Here is a 15,356-nt window from a genome sequence, read left to right as displayed (position 1 = left end):
CACAAATTCACAACAGTTAAACTGTGTTGAGCTGTGTTAAACTCCAGCGAAACACTCACTGCGAAAACAGCCATGTGACAAGAAAATTCGCTTTGAATTCGCATTCGTATGAACTATGAACTGGGCTTTTGCCGAGCCATGAAATAATGTGCTGTTATTACCTTCAGCATGATTAGATTCAGACTTGATGGATCTGGTAATTTGCTTTTGTTGAGTGACTTGTTTAATGGATGGATGCTGCTCTAATGCTTTGAGACTCTCTTCCTTCTCGGCTATGATCTGGCATGTTAGAAATATGAGAAAATAGAATAAGTTTCTGCAAACTGCTCAACCAAAAAAATGGCAGACACGTATGATTTAAATGCAAAAAGTGGTTGATGGCTTGACGTTTCAACCCGTGCAGAGTCTTTCTCAAAGGCTAAAAAGACAAATTAATTGAAATAAAAAAAAATGTGTAAGGTAGACATTTGGTGCAGAATTTATTTGCCTTAAGTCTTTTAAATTTGGTTGTGCATTTAACACAAAATATTTTACCTCTTATTATTAGCCTTCGAGACAGACTCTGGGTCGAAACGTCAGGCCACCAACTATTTTTGCAGGTTAAAAATAGGATAAAATTTGTTGATCCAAGAGATAAGAGTTTTGCAAGTACATGTACATGTATCACCATGTTCAAGGCCAGGGAGAAATAAATAAATGGTGTGTTTTGGCCGTGAGATCAAAAGCAAACTGGAGTCAGGGGTCAATTTCACAAAAAGATAAGATTGATCGTAACTACAAATCAATCGTAGTTGCTTAGTAAAGTGTGATGTCACAATACAAATCACTATGGGAATACTGACAATTTGTCTAGCGACAAATTTTACTGCTTTGTAAAATCGGGCCGAGGTTCAGATGAGTATGAAATGTGACATCATCCAATATTAACAACGCATCTATCAGCGACACTCAAAATATCACTGTATTATATTAATAAATGTACATTTAAGAGGAGGGGGGAAAAAAACAGTAAAATAATAAACTAGGAAAATACAAGTTTTGATTCACTCTTACCGCGAGTACTTCAAAGTCGCTTGGGTACTTAGTGGCAGAGTTTGAACGGGGCTTCACACTCCAAGAGAGTGACATGATTGTCCTCAAAGCTGCGGAGATGAAGTTCAGTCGAGTCTGCTGACTGTAGTACCTCTTAAATGTGATAATATACTCTAAAGGTAGACAAGAAATAATAGTATTAATAATATTAAGATTAATAAAGACATTTGTAAAGCGCCTAATGCAAAAACCTCTATGTAAGTGCACAAAGAGAACAATAAAATGTACAAAAAATGAGTGAAAGATACAACTACAAATAAGCAGATTACGAGCTTAAAACTAAGTTTTTTTGAGAGAGAGACTTAGAACAGTGTAAAAAATAATAGCCTGGCGAATATGAAACGTGAAAAGGTGACAGCGCTTGAAAGAGACTAGGTGATGGCAGCGACTCCAGGGGGGGCCCCATTACAATTTGAGAACGAGGCATCCACGGACGCAAGTCTTTGCCGAATGATGATGAAAGTTGACAATGTGTAAAAGTTGGCCATGAAATGCCTCCAGCCTCAGACTTTGGACAGCGAGCATTGTTTAACGTACATGTAACAGGGATCATCATCTCTGTATAAAAACTGTTGGTCGTTCTGGACTCAAGTTTTCGGATGCTTGGCCTCAGTACGCTGAACTGAAAAGAGTTCCTCAAAAAACTTTTTTTTTTTTTTTTTCTTCTTTCTTTTAAAGTCTTACTGTACAACCTGGAGCATTCGAACTGTTTTTTAAAAGATTTTTTGAGACTATGATCTCAAGTCTTTGCCCCTGCCCCCAGCACCCCCCCCCCCCCCCCCCCCCCCCGCAATTATTTATTTTTTGTCATTGTGTGTTTGCCGTAAATCAAATGACCGGCATGCAAATTGAATGCACACCAGCAATCAGCGTGCGATGTGCATGGGAAGAATACTGAGTAATACGTTTATAAGAAGCTCAACTTACCATTACTAACAAGTTGTGTAGAAAAATCTGTTTTGATGTCTGGAATGTCATCTGTGTCGTTAAAAAAGCCGCAAGGTGAAAACAGGCTCCCTGAATAATCCCCGCCAATTCCGGATTGGCTCGTTAAAATCAACTGGCTTGCTATTGTACAAATTAAAATCAGCATCGAGGAATAGTTTACGCACACCCTCATGGTGAAGGCGTGTATTGTTTCGAGTTGGGGTTGGGTGAACTGTGACCTTTGACCTCGTGTCAACTATACATGGTGTCCTTGTAGACAGAGATGGTGGTGTTTAATAAAGTCCACAGGTTGTCCTCCCTGTTTCAGACGAAGTTTCATATGCAGAGTCTCGTTTTTCCTGCTCATTGGTTGAAGTTCCTGCAGAGTATTGATGAATCATGGTTTAAAACAAACTGCAAAATAAGATTGATTATTATTTATCGTAAAATTTTATATCAATTGTATCAAAATACATTTCATTTTTACCACCCCTTTACTACATTGAAACTTCAATTTCCCTGAAACTTCCTCAATTCTTCTGGAGTATGCAGCACCAGCAGGTAAATGTTGATTGTTAACAGCCCTTACTGTGTATATCATGATTGGTTCAATGGGACAATAATAATAGTACTCATGGTAATTCATTTTGAATATATTATACACATAATGAATGTTTATGAGTGCAATGGTGCGAATATGTTCATGAGTTGAAAGATGGAATGTTCTATTCAACGAGGCGGAGCCGAGTTGAATGGAACATTCCAGCTTTCAACGAATGAACATATTCGCACCATTGCACGAATGAAAAACATTCATTATTTGTTTTATATAACATCCAAGTAGAACTTTGTCATTTTGATTGAAAGAAACAACTTTCAAAACAAACAATTTCAACTGTAGAAGCCGAATGCTAGTAATTTTACTATGCCTTCTTGCAGTAACACGTGCTGCGTTACCAAAGACACGCGCACGCAGTAATGTTTTTACTCAGCTTTTTCGTTCCATCCGAAAAGTACCATTGCACGCTGGCAGCGTGCCAGCGTGCAATGGTACTTTTCGGATGGAACGAAAAAGCACGGCGAGTGACTCAGCGTGCAATGGTACTTTTATTTGCTATCACGTGACGGACAATCCTCCAATCAAATGGCAAGGATCTGCTTGGGTGTTATATAAAAACCTTTAATCAAGGTTTGTGGTGCAATCATGAAGATGATTAGCAGCGATCATCAAAACCCTCCGTCCTCCTGATGGTCCATTGACCATATACCGCAAACAAACGGTGACAGCGAACCATAGACCGTATCGCGATTCCAGCCCGACTGATTTTGCTAAATTGCGAAAGACACTGTTTGAAAGAAACGGGGGCTTTCCACTGCCCCTTTTCCTTCCGACAATGCCTTTCAGTATTTTGAGCCATTCATCAAACTCAACCATTAGTGGGGGATAGGTCTCTCTTATACTAGACCATACAACAATCTTTATGAGTGACACTGACAAGAACCATGGTTGTGCATATTTTGCTGATGTTTTTTAAACATGTTGGGAGGTGGCATAATCATGTAAAAGACAAAATGTTACTTTAATTAAATAATTTTTGAATAACTTTCCATATGGTGCCACCACTTTTTCACATATTTTTACAAAAAGGGATCTCATTGATATAAATTATAGATACTATTTTATTTCGTATTGAATGAAAAAGTGGTGGCGCTATACTGAAATTTTTTCTTTAATTTTTCCCACATACAAATAAATCAGCATTTCAATTTCAATTTTTTTAATTTCTTACTTCAATCCAGAAATTACAAATACATACATATATATACATGTACACACATACATATAGGGCATTTATATAGCGCCACTACGTCAAGAACGCAGCGCATTAGTTAGGATATAGAGAATGTTTGATACACTTCTTAAATGTTCAGAGAGAGTCGGATTTCCTTATTGAGTTGGAGAGTGCATTCCAGGTGTGTGGAGAAAAATGTGAGAATGTGCGACTTGAAGCCGACTTTTGTCTTAAGAAGAAGCTTGATTCAGTTTAGTTGCGATAACGTAACCCTCCTCCCGACGGCCGCACAGGCCGGAGGGTTACAAAGCTAACGCAATCTGTGCAGGGCGAAATGGTTAAAAACGTACAATTTCGACAGCTAGTCAGCTGATTTGCTCCATTTTTACCACTTTTGAAAATCATGACACAAATTCCAGGAACACGAACTTGATCCTCAATGTCTAATGAATGCTACCATATCACTCAAAACACCATTGAGGAAATAATTTGAAGAAAAAGGACAAAAACTTACCAGATCCCCGAGCGAAAGAGTAAAAAATGTCCCAGGTTAAAAGTTTGAATCTGAGGGGGGCTGTTTGTGCACCAAAAAATGTTGAACCCTTTCCGGGAAATTCCCATCAAAAAACATGAAAAATCTAAATTGAACCAGTTGCGATAACTTAACCCTCCTGCCTACTTCTAGAAACTCTTAAAGGCTCCCCCTGTGAGCCTTATAGGGGTCACATATTTAGGGCTTTTTTAACGCTATATGTTTTTCAAATCAGCGTTGATGGGTGAAAGTTTTGCGACCGTTAGCCAGCCAGAACTGAAGTTTCTTGTGTACTGTACACCTAAAGCATTCCCCATCCTACTCAATATACATTCATAACGCTTGTATTTCCCTTAAATTGTTGAGTTACGTTCAATAATTTCTTCAAAAAAGGCAATTTTCTACTCCGTACTCACTTTTTTTCCTGCCGCATCGCACGTCTTTTGACTTCTCAATAATGCTCAACGCTTTATCTTTTGGTCACTCGACCTCCAAGCGCTGTACACCAGCCTACTTGCCGAACTGCCAAGCCACCACCAAGTTGGACTAAACCATTCTGTGAAAGGGGTGTTACAAACCCGTGTGGCAGTGCGTGCGCTGCTTGTTTACAATAAAACCCGCCGTTCACGCATAAAGCGCCCACGCACTGCCGCACAGGTTTGTAACACCCCTCTCACAGAATGGTTTAGTCTGACTCGGCCGCGGCCTGTAGTAGGCTGCATAATGAGAAGTCAAAAGACGTGCGATGCGGCAGGGAACATAAAAGTGAGTACCGAGTAGAAAATTTCCTTTTTTGAAGAAATTATTGAACGTAACTCAACAAAAGGGAAATACAAGCATTATGAATAATAATAATAATAATAATAATAATAAGACTTGTAATGCGCACATATCCACCCTGCTGGGTGTTCAAGGCGCAGTAAACCAAAACAAAACAAAAACAAAACACAACACAAAGAAAAACAGACCCAACAAAATTAGTCATTGAAAACCTGTGACATAAGATAAGTTTTGAGAAGAGACTTGAATTTTGCGGTACAAACATGACAAAGACAAGATCGAAGATTAAGTGGTAGAGAGTTCCAGATGCGTGGCGCGGCTAGAGAAAAAGACCTGTCACCCCATGAGTGTCGAGACTTGGGTTCAATGAGGAGAAGCATGGAACTTGATCGAAGATTCCTTGATAGAGTGTAAACTTGAAGCAGTTCAGAAATATAGTGGGGAGCCTTGCCATTTAGAGCTTTGTGGACAATGAGCATCAGCTTGAAGATGATTCGTTGAGAGATAGGGAGCCAGTGTAGTTGTTTCAGAATGGGGGTGATAGAACAGGATTTTCTAGACAGTGTCACAATGCGGGCAGCAGTATTTTGGAGCCGTTGAAGTCGTGAAATCTGGTTGTTAGGAAGACTGTAGAGAAGAGCATTGCCGTTGTCAAGACGAGAAGTAACAAATGCATGAATGACCTTTTCAGTGGCACTTTTGTCCAAGTACTTGCGAATCTTACCTATATTCCTGATGTGATATGATGATAAACGAACAATGTTGTTGATGTGTGGCTGAAGTGTCATCGATGAATCAAAAATAACCCCTAAGTTCCGAGCTTTCAGCGAGGGAGCTATCCAAGCATCACCGATGGAGATGTATGGCACTGAAACCTTAGTTAACTGTTGACGTGACCCAAATAAAAGGAACTCTGTCGTATCATCATTTAACTTCAGGAAGTTTTGTTGTGTCCAACGTCGAATCTCTTGGATGCATTTCTCAAGTCTTGCAATAGATGCATTGGCGTTTTCTTGAGAAGATTTAAACGTGATGTATAGCTGAGTGTCGTCTGCGTACAATGGTAATTCAGATTAAATTTGAGGATGATGTCACGAATCGGTAAAGTGTACAGCGTAAACCACTGCGGGCCGAGTACCGACCCCTGTGGCACAGAGTAGTTCAAAACAACAGGGTCGGATATCGCAGTGCCAATACATACATGCTGAGTTCTGTTGTGGAGATACGATTTGCACCAAGCTAGGGCTGTGTCCTCTATGCCAAGGTGATTCTGGAGCCGAGAGAGAAGGATGTTATGATCAACAGTGTCAAAAGCAGCACTCAAGTCTAGCAGGACTAGTGCTGTAAGGTTACCATTGTCCATAGAAGAGAGAATACCGTTGCTCACACGGACTAGTGCAGCCTCGGTCCCATGGAAAGGCTTGTATGCTGACTGGAACACGTCGGACAGGTTGAAAGTATGAATGTGATCAGAAATACGTGATGACACTACTCGTTCGATGACTTTTCCAAGATATTTTAAGTTTGCAACCGGTCTGTAGTTTTTGAATATCTCCTTGTCCAGGTTTGGTTTCTTGATGAGCGGCCTGATGTTGGAAACTTTGAGGCTATCGGGGAAACAACCGGAACTGAGAGATTCGTTTGCAGCTTAGTGATGTAGGGTACAAATATATCAATGTTTTGCTTTAACATGGATGTTGATACTGGATCCAGCTCACAGGATTTTGAAGGAGATTTCATAATAACCCTTTGAATCTCAGCAACAGTGGCAGGCTCAAACACAGACAGTCTACACTCTGGTTGAAGATGTGGCAATGTCTGCAGCACGTTGTAAGGGACTGATGAAAATGATAAGCGGATGTCTGAAATCTTGGTGACAAAGAATTTCTGGAACTCATTTTCTAAGTCCTGGTCATTGTAGGTGGATGGAAGGACAGGGGTTTTGGGTTTGAGCAACAACTTACCAATTATCTTGAAGAGCTTCTTTTGATCTCCTGAGGATTCTTGTACTTGAGATGAATAACGGATGATCTTTGCCTGGTTGATCAAATTCCTAACTACTTTACATTGGTTGCGATATTCTTGTCGTTGTATTGCCAATTTGCAATTTTTTCCGCCACTTCCGCTCCAGTTGACGACAGATCTTTCTCGCTGTACGAATATCATCATTGAACCAGGAGACTTCAGTTCGAACCTTGACTGATCTTGTTTTCCAAGGTGCGTATTTATCCAAGATGTCACTGACTGTACTCTCATATTGGCTGACATAGGAATCCAAGCAGTCATGATCAACTTCTAGATTTGCTAAATGAGTGAAATCAGGACAGGGGTCTACACACAGTCATTTTGTCCCAATAGCATTAGGATATGGAACAATCTTCCGGTAGACCTGATCAACTGTACAACTCTTGCTAGTTTTAAGCAGGGTGTACAGTCAGTCCAGCTCCGCTAGGTCAGCCTGAGCTGTTTTTTTAGCCGCACGTTCACTGTTCACCCACCTGCACTGTATATGTCTACACCCTCGCATGCACACAACTACCACAGTACGCAATACACCAGATGGTGGACTGTACTTTCACGGAAGAAGAAGAAGAGTGCATATGTCGCGGAACACTTCGGGAGGATTCACATGTTTCCATTGTCGGCTCTTTATAGTGACGGTTGGGACTTTGGGCTTGCACAGACTCAAGTTACACATGACTGCATAATGGTATAATGTATATCGAGTAGGATGGGGAATGCTTTAGGTGTACAGTACACAGGAAACTTCAGTTCTGGCTGGCTAACGGTCGCAAAACTTTCACCATCAACGCTGATTTGAAAAACATATAGCGTTAAAAAAGCCCTAAATATGTGACCCCTATAATATAAAATAAGGCTCACAGGGGAGCCTTATAGTTTCTAGAAGTACCTCCTGCCAACGGTTACGCTATTGCAACTAAACTTGATTTGAATTGCACCCTGCAGCTGGCGACACTGAGATCAGTAAGCGTACAAAGAAGAATTTATGTGAACCCCCCCCCCAAACCCCCAACCCCGACTGTTATTCCCCCCCCCCCATTACTTGGACAGTGATTATTTAACCTTTTCTATCATGTCTATACTATGGTATTTTCATACAGAAATTAGTTGTTCGACTATTTTGCCCCCAAAAACACTTCCTTGGCTACTGACTGACGTTTGTTATTTTTTTTTTGTAGACCAGGATTGTTCGACCATGATGGCGACAGACAATTCCAGTCTACTGAATAACATGAACGAGAATCTTGGGTCTAAAAACTTACCTAAATTCTACATTTTCAGTGGTGTTGATCCAAAATTCGCGAGTCACGACACACAGTAATACTGCAGAACAGAAGAGACAGCTTGCAGAGCTTGTTTGAGCACTACATGTATTTTTATTTCAGCAGGCCGTGTTTTGTACATACACACACAGATAGTATGTACATGTACAAATGGGTGCTCACAATTCATAATACACTGTACATGATGGAACTATTGTCAACAACTGGCCGTGGGATTTTTGCGCTCGTCCCCAGACTTTATTTAACGGCAATATTTAGATCTTTTGGGGAGGAGGATAGAAAATTAAATGGGTCATGGGTCATCGAACGCGGCCGCGCTCTCGACTGTTTGTCAATACACAATGAGTTCACGGGTCGAAACGTCACTAATAAAACCATGGAGATTTATTCCTCCATGATAAAACTTAAAGTTTTTGTTTTTGTTTTCATTTTTACCATAGGTCCTTTGTGTTTAATAAAACCATAGAGATTTATTCCTCCATGATAAAACTATAAGTTTTTGTTTTCATTTTTACCTTTGGTTCTTGAGTGTAGATTTAGAGAGGACAATATTGCAGTACCCTCAACATTGCTCAAAACCCATTTATTCCACCAGGCTTTTTTATTAGATTTTTACGTGGCCTTTTGTAATTGCCGACTGTCGTTTTATGTATGTTGTTTGATTTTAACTATTCTCGTAATTTTCAGTGATTTCCATTTTAAAATCTGTTTAAATTATTGTTAATATCTGTATATTGTTGTAGTGCGTATCTGTACACATTTTTTATGAAACTTGGGCATAAACAATCAATGAATAAATTATGATTATTATTATTATTATTATTATTATTATTAGGACCAAAATTGAAAAGCTTTTTCTACTGTGTTATCATCAACAATATGGGCCCCTGAAGGGTAGGCCTACACTTCTCGTAATTTAGTGATTATGTTTCTATTCTAAAGAACTCTTGGGAACTACTAAACAAAACAAAAAAACAAAAACAAAAGCAAGCTGTCACTTTTTCTACCTCCCTGTAGTGAGTAATTGTGTTGTAGCGGCTGTAGACAATCACCCGATGCAGACTGCTTCAACAAAGACCATTTTTCTTTTTCTTAAAAAAAGAAACACCACTTTTCCCACATTACAATTTATTCATACTAATAAAAAAAAATCCCCCAAAAGAAACAATTATGGCCCCACAACATGTCATCAGCTTAGGCCCCTGTCTATAGTTTATATTTCCATTTTTCACCTTCTTAGATTTAGGCAGAATCATTCATATGCTTTTCACCAAATCAAGCCAATTAGCCACGATACTGCTGGGCGGGGCATGCACCCCCCCCCCCCCTCCCCTCCCATAGGTTCACTCAAATGTACCAAATGTAGCTTTTAAACTATTTCTGTCACTTTCTTTGCCTTTGTTTACTATTAGTTGCATTTATGTCTGAATCTCCCATTAGCAGATATCCTAACAATTATTTTCTCATCTCATTCGGCTTGTTCTTTCTGCCTGATAGGGCTAGTCCTATAGTTGTATTGTTTGTGGGCTGCACTGTGCCACCCAGTAGGCGATGGTTCTCTCTAAATTTGTTTATTTTCAATTTCTTTCATATGTATGATAAATGTTTAACCCGAAGCTGCTGGAGACTGAGTTGATGTTTTTTTGCTCATTGCACGGGTCCCTAAACTCTCACTGTTGCGTGCTTTCGGGTTGCGCCTCCCACGCAAGGAAAAGGAAACTTTTCAAAGTTGACGGAGCATTAATTGTAGCAAATTATGTAACTGTACCACGGCAAGCAAATTAGCGGGTAATCCCCATCGTTGCGCCCGCCCGCGGGCGCGTCCACCCGCCAACCCATTGCACCCACCACTCGACTCGCATTATCCCCAAACCTCGAAGTCGGATCCCTTCCGGCGCCCCAAATCACTTTAATTTCCACCCCCTCTCCTTGCAGCCAATCTCCTTAATTGAAATGAAGGTATTATCAGAAATAAAACACAATAACACAGCCGGATTGTGTCAAAACTAATGTTGTTAAATTCAACGAATTCTCTGACGCATTTGGTGCTGTTTTTGTAAAATTTCATAAGTCCGGGGCTTTCCATGTCTTTCTCCACAGTCTTCCGTTTCGAGCAGGTTTCAACATGAATGGGATGCCTGGTACCCGTGGATAGCTAGACGAGACGAACAAAGTGCATAGTGTAAGCGTTATACAGCAACCGGTTTAGAAACGAACGCCGTGTACCATCCAACAATGTGTTTGACCAGCACAACACACTGTGTATATGTAATACATGTGATTGATGCACCACCACCAGTAAAATGTTTGCTCCGTTGATTATTTTGAATTCGAACATTTTTTATCATGAAATGGTCTGTCTCTCGTCGCAGGAATGACGTAGTATTTGCTACATGTCCATAGTATCGCTGAAAACATGTCTAGCTGGAGTTTTTCCAGTTCTGCATGTCTAGACTAGAGAGCTATTTGGCGCTGTGCCGAGGAACACCCCCGCAGTACATGCAATAGCGATCTACACGTTCATCTACTGGACAAGTTTGAACATGTCCATTGTCAGACTTGTTGGAACACGGTAATATCACAACGGTCTTCGACCCATCGAGTTTATGGTTTACCACACTAGGTACTAGTAGTAGTACTGTACACATATGCACATCATATTCATCATAAACAGATCTATGGATCAGGCGTACTTGCCCATGTACAGAGACACCATTTGCAGAGAATTTTTACAGGGAGCAGGATGGAGAATAAGTCAAAAAAACGAAGGAGGAGATCTAAAAGATCCTCCAGTTCTCATTCCTCTGTGGAGGTTACAACTACGGCTTTTACCACGGCAACGACCGTCTCATCCTCATCCTCCAAAGGTCCATCTCGCGAGGAGGCAGCAATCGCCATGGCAACTGTGCTTGCCAGTGAACTTCGGCCAGAACACAAACTACCGAGTCGAGAGATTTTGGTCCAGCCGCAGCCAAAGTTTATGGAATTGCTGGAAACAGTTGGTGCGAAAGGACCCATGTTTACAGCGAGGCAAGTGCTGTCGTACCTTATAAAATACATTAGCAGCCGTCAGTTGTATGTACAGCAGGATCCAAAGAGAGTTTACTGTGAGAAAGATCCCCTGGGAAAAGTGTTTGGCGTAAATACTTTCACAATCAAGGATGCAAGAAAACTTCTCTTTGAGAACATGTCAGTGCTTCGGGAGGCCCCTGATTATGTAACTCAACATCATGATACATTCCAACGACAACAGCGCAAACTTTACTACACCTTTCACCAATCGCAACAGACAACGCCAACGGATGCAGCGAGACCAACTGCCCCAGTGCCAGTGCGTTCAGCAACCGCCCCGTCGACCCTTTCAATGCCCTCAACAACACCGGGGCCTAGCGGAGTAGGAACAAAAGGATGCTTTGCTGTGAAGAGAGAAGCCGATAGTGAGGATCTTCCAGACAGTGTAAAAAGGGGGCCATTCAATTCAACTCAAGCTTATCCTGTGGGGTCTTTGACATCAGCTCAAAAGGATTTACCAGTCCCAGTGTTCACTAGTACTGAATGTAAGGTACACGTTACGGAATCGGTGAAAGGCAGTACATGTAACAGCACTTCCTCTTCAATCAAGCAACCTGTCTTCACTCCAGTGAGGACTCAAAAAGTTTTAAAAACCCAGGATGCGACATGTACTATAAAGTCGGCTTCAGCTACTGTTGCAACGTCGTTGAGCAGTATGACCATTGCCACCGGGAAAAAACGCCTCATTTCGGATTCATCTGAAGACTGTTCACACATATCAAGTTGTCGGAAATCAACATCAGTTTCTGGTTGCGAGAGAGTAGGCAGCCGACCATGGTACTGCATGCTCTACCACCCCAGCGAAGAATTGAAATCACAGAGCAGTGAAGTACTCAGTATTCAAGATTGTGAGACTGCAATCGTTGCTGATTCTTCAGATGACCTTTGGTTTGTTGATGAAGATGAGTTGACCCCCTTGGAATATGATGTCCCGTCTGACTCTAGTGATGATTATACTATCATCAAAGGCAGTTCGGATGATAGTAGCAGTGACACAGAACTAGTGTTTAACGTTCTTTTGCGACCGGACGAGAGCGGAGACTCTCACTTTGCGGACAATAGCGATGATGACACAACTGATACTGAGATTTCAGATATGGATAAGTGGCAGTGTGCCGAGTGCAGCATGCGGAACTCGCCGGTCGAGCGTTATTGCAGCCGGTGCTGGGCGCTCCGCAAGGGCTGGTTGCCGGACAATCAACGAATGACCTTAAAAGAGAGACTTCAGAATTCCAACAGACCGTTGAGACGATCCTTCTCAGCTCCCGCGGGCAACGTCGACCCACCGTCTCTCTGGTACCAAACACAAACGACCGGCCATTTTGCAACTGATTGCTGTTCAAATGAAAGTCGACCAATTTCTATTGTTTTCCCGGAAGCTCATCCACAGACCAACCCTATGACCAATGAACTTAGCACAGTGAAGCCCAGGACGCTAAGGGACTTCCCTGATGGTATAAATCCTGACATGCCTGACGGAAAGACAAGTGATGAAGACGAGGCTGGGACCGGCCTCAAAAGTAGCCAAGATGGTAAAATGTCTGTGAAGCGTAAACAGAGCAGCGAAGATGACTCACAAGACACGATTATCGTTGCCAATGATTTACCACTTTGGAAACGGATGAACTTGCAAGATGATGATGAGGCTATGGATTCGGTTCAACAAGAATTTAGGCCATCTCAGAGTCGGATGCAAGACCGTCGAGACGATTCGGGAATAGGTTTGACTCAAGAGAGTACTGTCGTTTTTGAGACTCCTCTCGGGAGAGCATCTCAAGGCGAAACTGTGAGTGCACCAAGATGGCAGCCAAGAAAAAGACATCGATCAGCATCAGCATCCAATCTCCACAAGGGTTTCGAAAACTCCTCCAGTCAGTCAAAAAAATTTCACTTCGGCGACACTTCAGTTCTTCAAGTTGGGCTCGGGCCGCATCTTACATCGGTAGCAGGGAAGAGCGACCCAGGAGCAGGCCCGTCGTCGTCCCAAAGTACCAGCGTCGTCACGAAACATTACAATGACTTGTGCATTATTTGTTATAGCCGACCGAAGACAGCGAGCATCATTCATGGACGCACTGGACATCAAGTCTGTTGCTATCCTTGCGCCAAAAAGCTCCATCACCGCGGGAAGCCGTGCCCTGTATGCAGACGATCCATACAAGCAGTCATCAAAAACTTTCTACTGTAGGCCATTTTTAGGAATTAAGAAGAAACTATCAAGTGATCACCTTTGTCAAACTCAAACATGATTCGTTTTTACATTACGGCGTGAGATGAATTTTAATTTGTTTACATCATTCTCCTACCTGTGTAAACGATGAGTCTAAAGTTCATATTGAAAATCAGTTGGCAGTTATCCAAAACAAAGGACCGCAATCAGAGATTGTGTTTGTAATTGTTGGTAAAAAAGAAGAAAACAAATCTTGCCTTACTTGCAACGATAAAGGTGATCACAACTTGCAATTTTTTAATTTGGCCTCAGTTACCTACCATTTTATGCAATATGTGTACATAGTACCACTATAGGACAAAATTGGAGAGTTACACAATATGCAATATATATTTTTAGGTCCCATATTTTTCAGTTATTTCCAGTTGAAGTGTTGTTGCTGTCTGGCAAAGATGGAAATGTGTGAATATAAATTCTGAACTTTTAAGGGTTGGGAACAACCTTGGTGTTTATTTCTAATTCCCAAATTCCTCAAAATTGACATTTTCGTACCATCTTTTCCTTTTTTGGCCTTGGTACTGCATGATGGCCAAACTTAACATGGCATGATGCCTGGCAGCATAATACTTTGAATTCTGGTAGTTTGAAATTTGAGGGCTACTCTAAAGGGTCTATGTATTGTAACTTTTGTAGGACAAAAAACACAATGTCCACAGATTTACACTAAACTTACTCAGTTTAAAGATAATGATAGTAGAAAGCTTCCCTGAAAATATTACGTGCTGAGGTGTTGTAGTTTTTTTGAAATGAGTAAAACAATGTCATGAAAATAATTTTTGTCTGATGAGACAAAAATTATTTTAATCATTTACAAACGTATTTTCATGACATTGTTTTACTCATTTCTCAAAAATTACAGCACCTCGGTAAGTAACATTTTTAGGGAAGCTTTCCACTATCATTATCTTCAAACCCTGTAAGTTTAATGTTAATCTATGGACATTTTGAAAAGGTACCCAAATCCTTTAAGCAGAAATAAGTTGGGAACAAGTCATGACAAACAATAGTAAACATGGTATTTTTTCTGGTTAGCACAAAATTGCTTGCTGTTTGGAAATGTGTGTGCTCAAACAAAATATGTACGTTATGAACACATAGTATTTAGGTCGATAACCTGTTTCATGTCCACAAAATTGGCTACTCTAGTCTGAACATATCACATTTTTCTGAAATTAGGTCACAGGCAAAATGCCATGGGAACTGCCAGTGCCAAAGCAAAGAAAAATTTGCTCAAATTACTAAGGGTTATTGTTTGTGAATGTTGCCCCATTAATTTATTTCTGCAAAGTAGCTTTATGAAACGAGGACCCAAGCCTAGTTTGATGAAGCTGCTTAGCACACAGCTTAGCGCAGACATACAAATGTAGCTTTAGAAACAGGCGACCAGCTACATGTAGAGTGCCTTGTAATTAAACATATACGCTGAATTCATTACATCTCTTTTATCTGGACCCAATTTCATGCAGTGTCATGGGGCTACTTTTAAAGCAAAAAGTATTGCTTATAAATTTTCTGCCTAGTAGAAATGAGGAGGGACCAGTAACAAATTGTACATGTGACATGGTATTTTGGCTGGTAACCCTGTTCTGGTAAACATACTTTTGTTGTGCTTATGTAGCTCTACT

General features: G+C 40.9%; 2 protein-coding genes across 2 annotated transcripts in view; one reads left to right on the top strand and one right to left on the bottom strand.

The window, feature by feature from the left end:
* The window catches only part of LOC117289244 (membrane-bound transcription factor site-1 protease-like), a 49,365-nt gene extending 40,807 nt beyond the window's left edge, over positions 1–8,558 (bottom strand). Inside the window, exons 1-4 of the mRNA XM_033770272.1 lie at positions 8,409–8,558; positions 2,020–2,398; positions 1,054–1,205; positions 162–279 (exon numbers count right to left, since the gene is read on the bottom strand). Coding sequence (XP_033626163.1) covers positions 162–279; positions 1,054–1,205; positions 2,020–2,212 — 463 coding nt within the window. The 5' untranslated portion in view covers positions 2,213–2,398; positions 8,409–8,558. The remainder of the gene's footprint in view (positions 1–161; positions 280–1,053; positions 1,206–2,019; positions 2,399–8,408) is intronic.
* A 1,779-nt stretch (positions 8,559–10,337) lies between these two features.
* Positions 10,338–14,402, top strand: LOC117289503. The gene has a single exon (XM_033770649.1). It carries the CDS (start codon positions 11,173–11,175, stop codon positions 13,687–13,689), a length of 2,517 nt encoding a protein of 838 aa, XP_033626540.1. The 5' UTR covers positions 10,338–11,172; the 3' UTR covers positions 13,690–14,402.
* Positions 14,403–15,356: the final 954 nt, after the last annotated feature.

Source organism: Asterias rubens, chromosome 4 (assembly GCF_902459465.1).
Source record: "Asterias rubens chromosome 4, eAstRub1.3, whole genome shotgun sequence".
NCBI lineage: Eukaryota > Metazoa > Echinodermata > Asteroidea > Forcipulatida > Asteriidae > Asterias > Asterias rubens.
The sequence above is the reverse complement of the archived record's forward strand: the minus strand, read 5'-3'. Positions and strand labels throughout refer to the sequence as shown.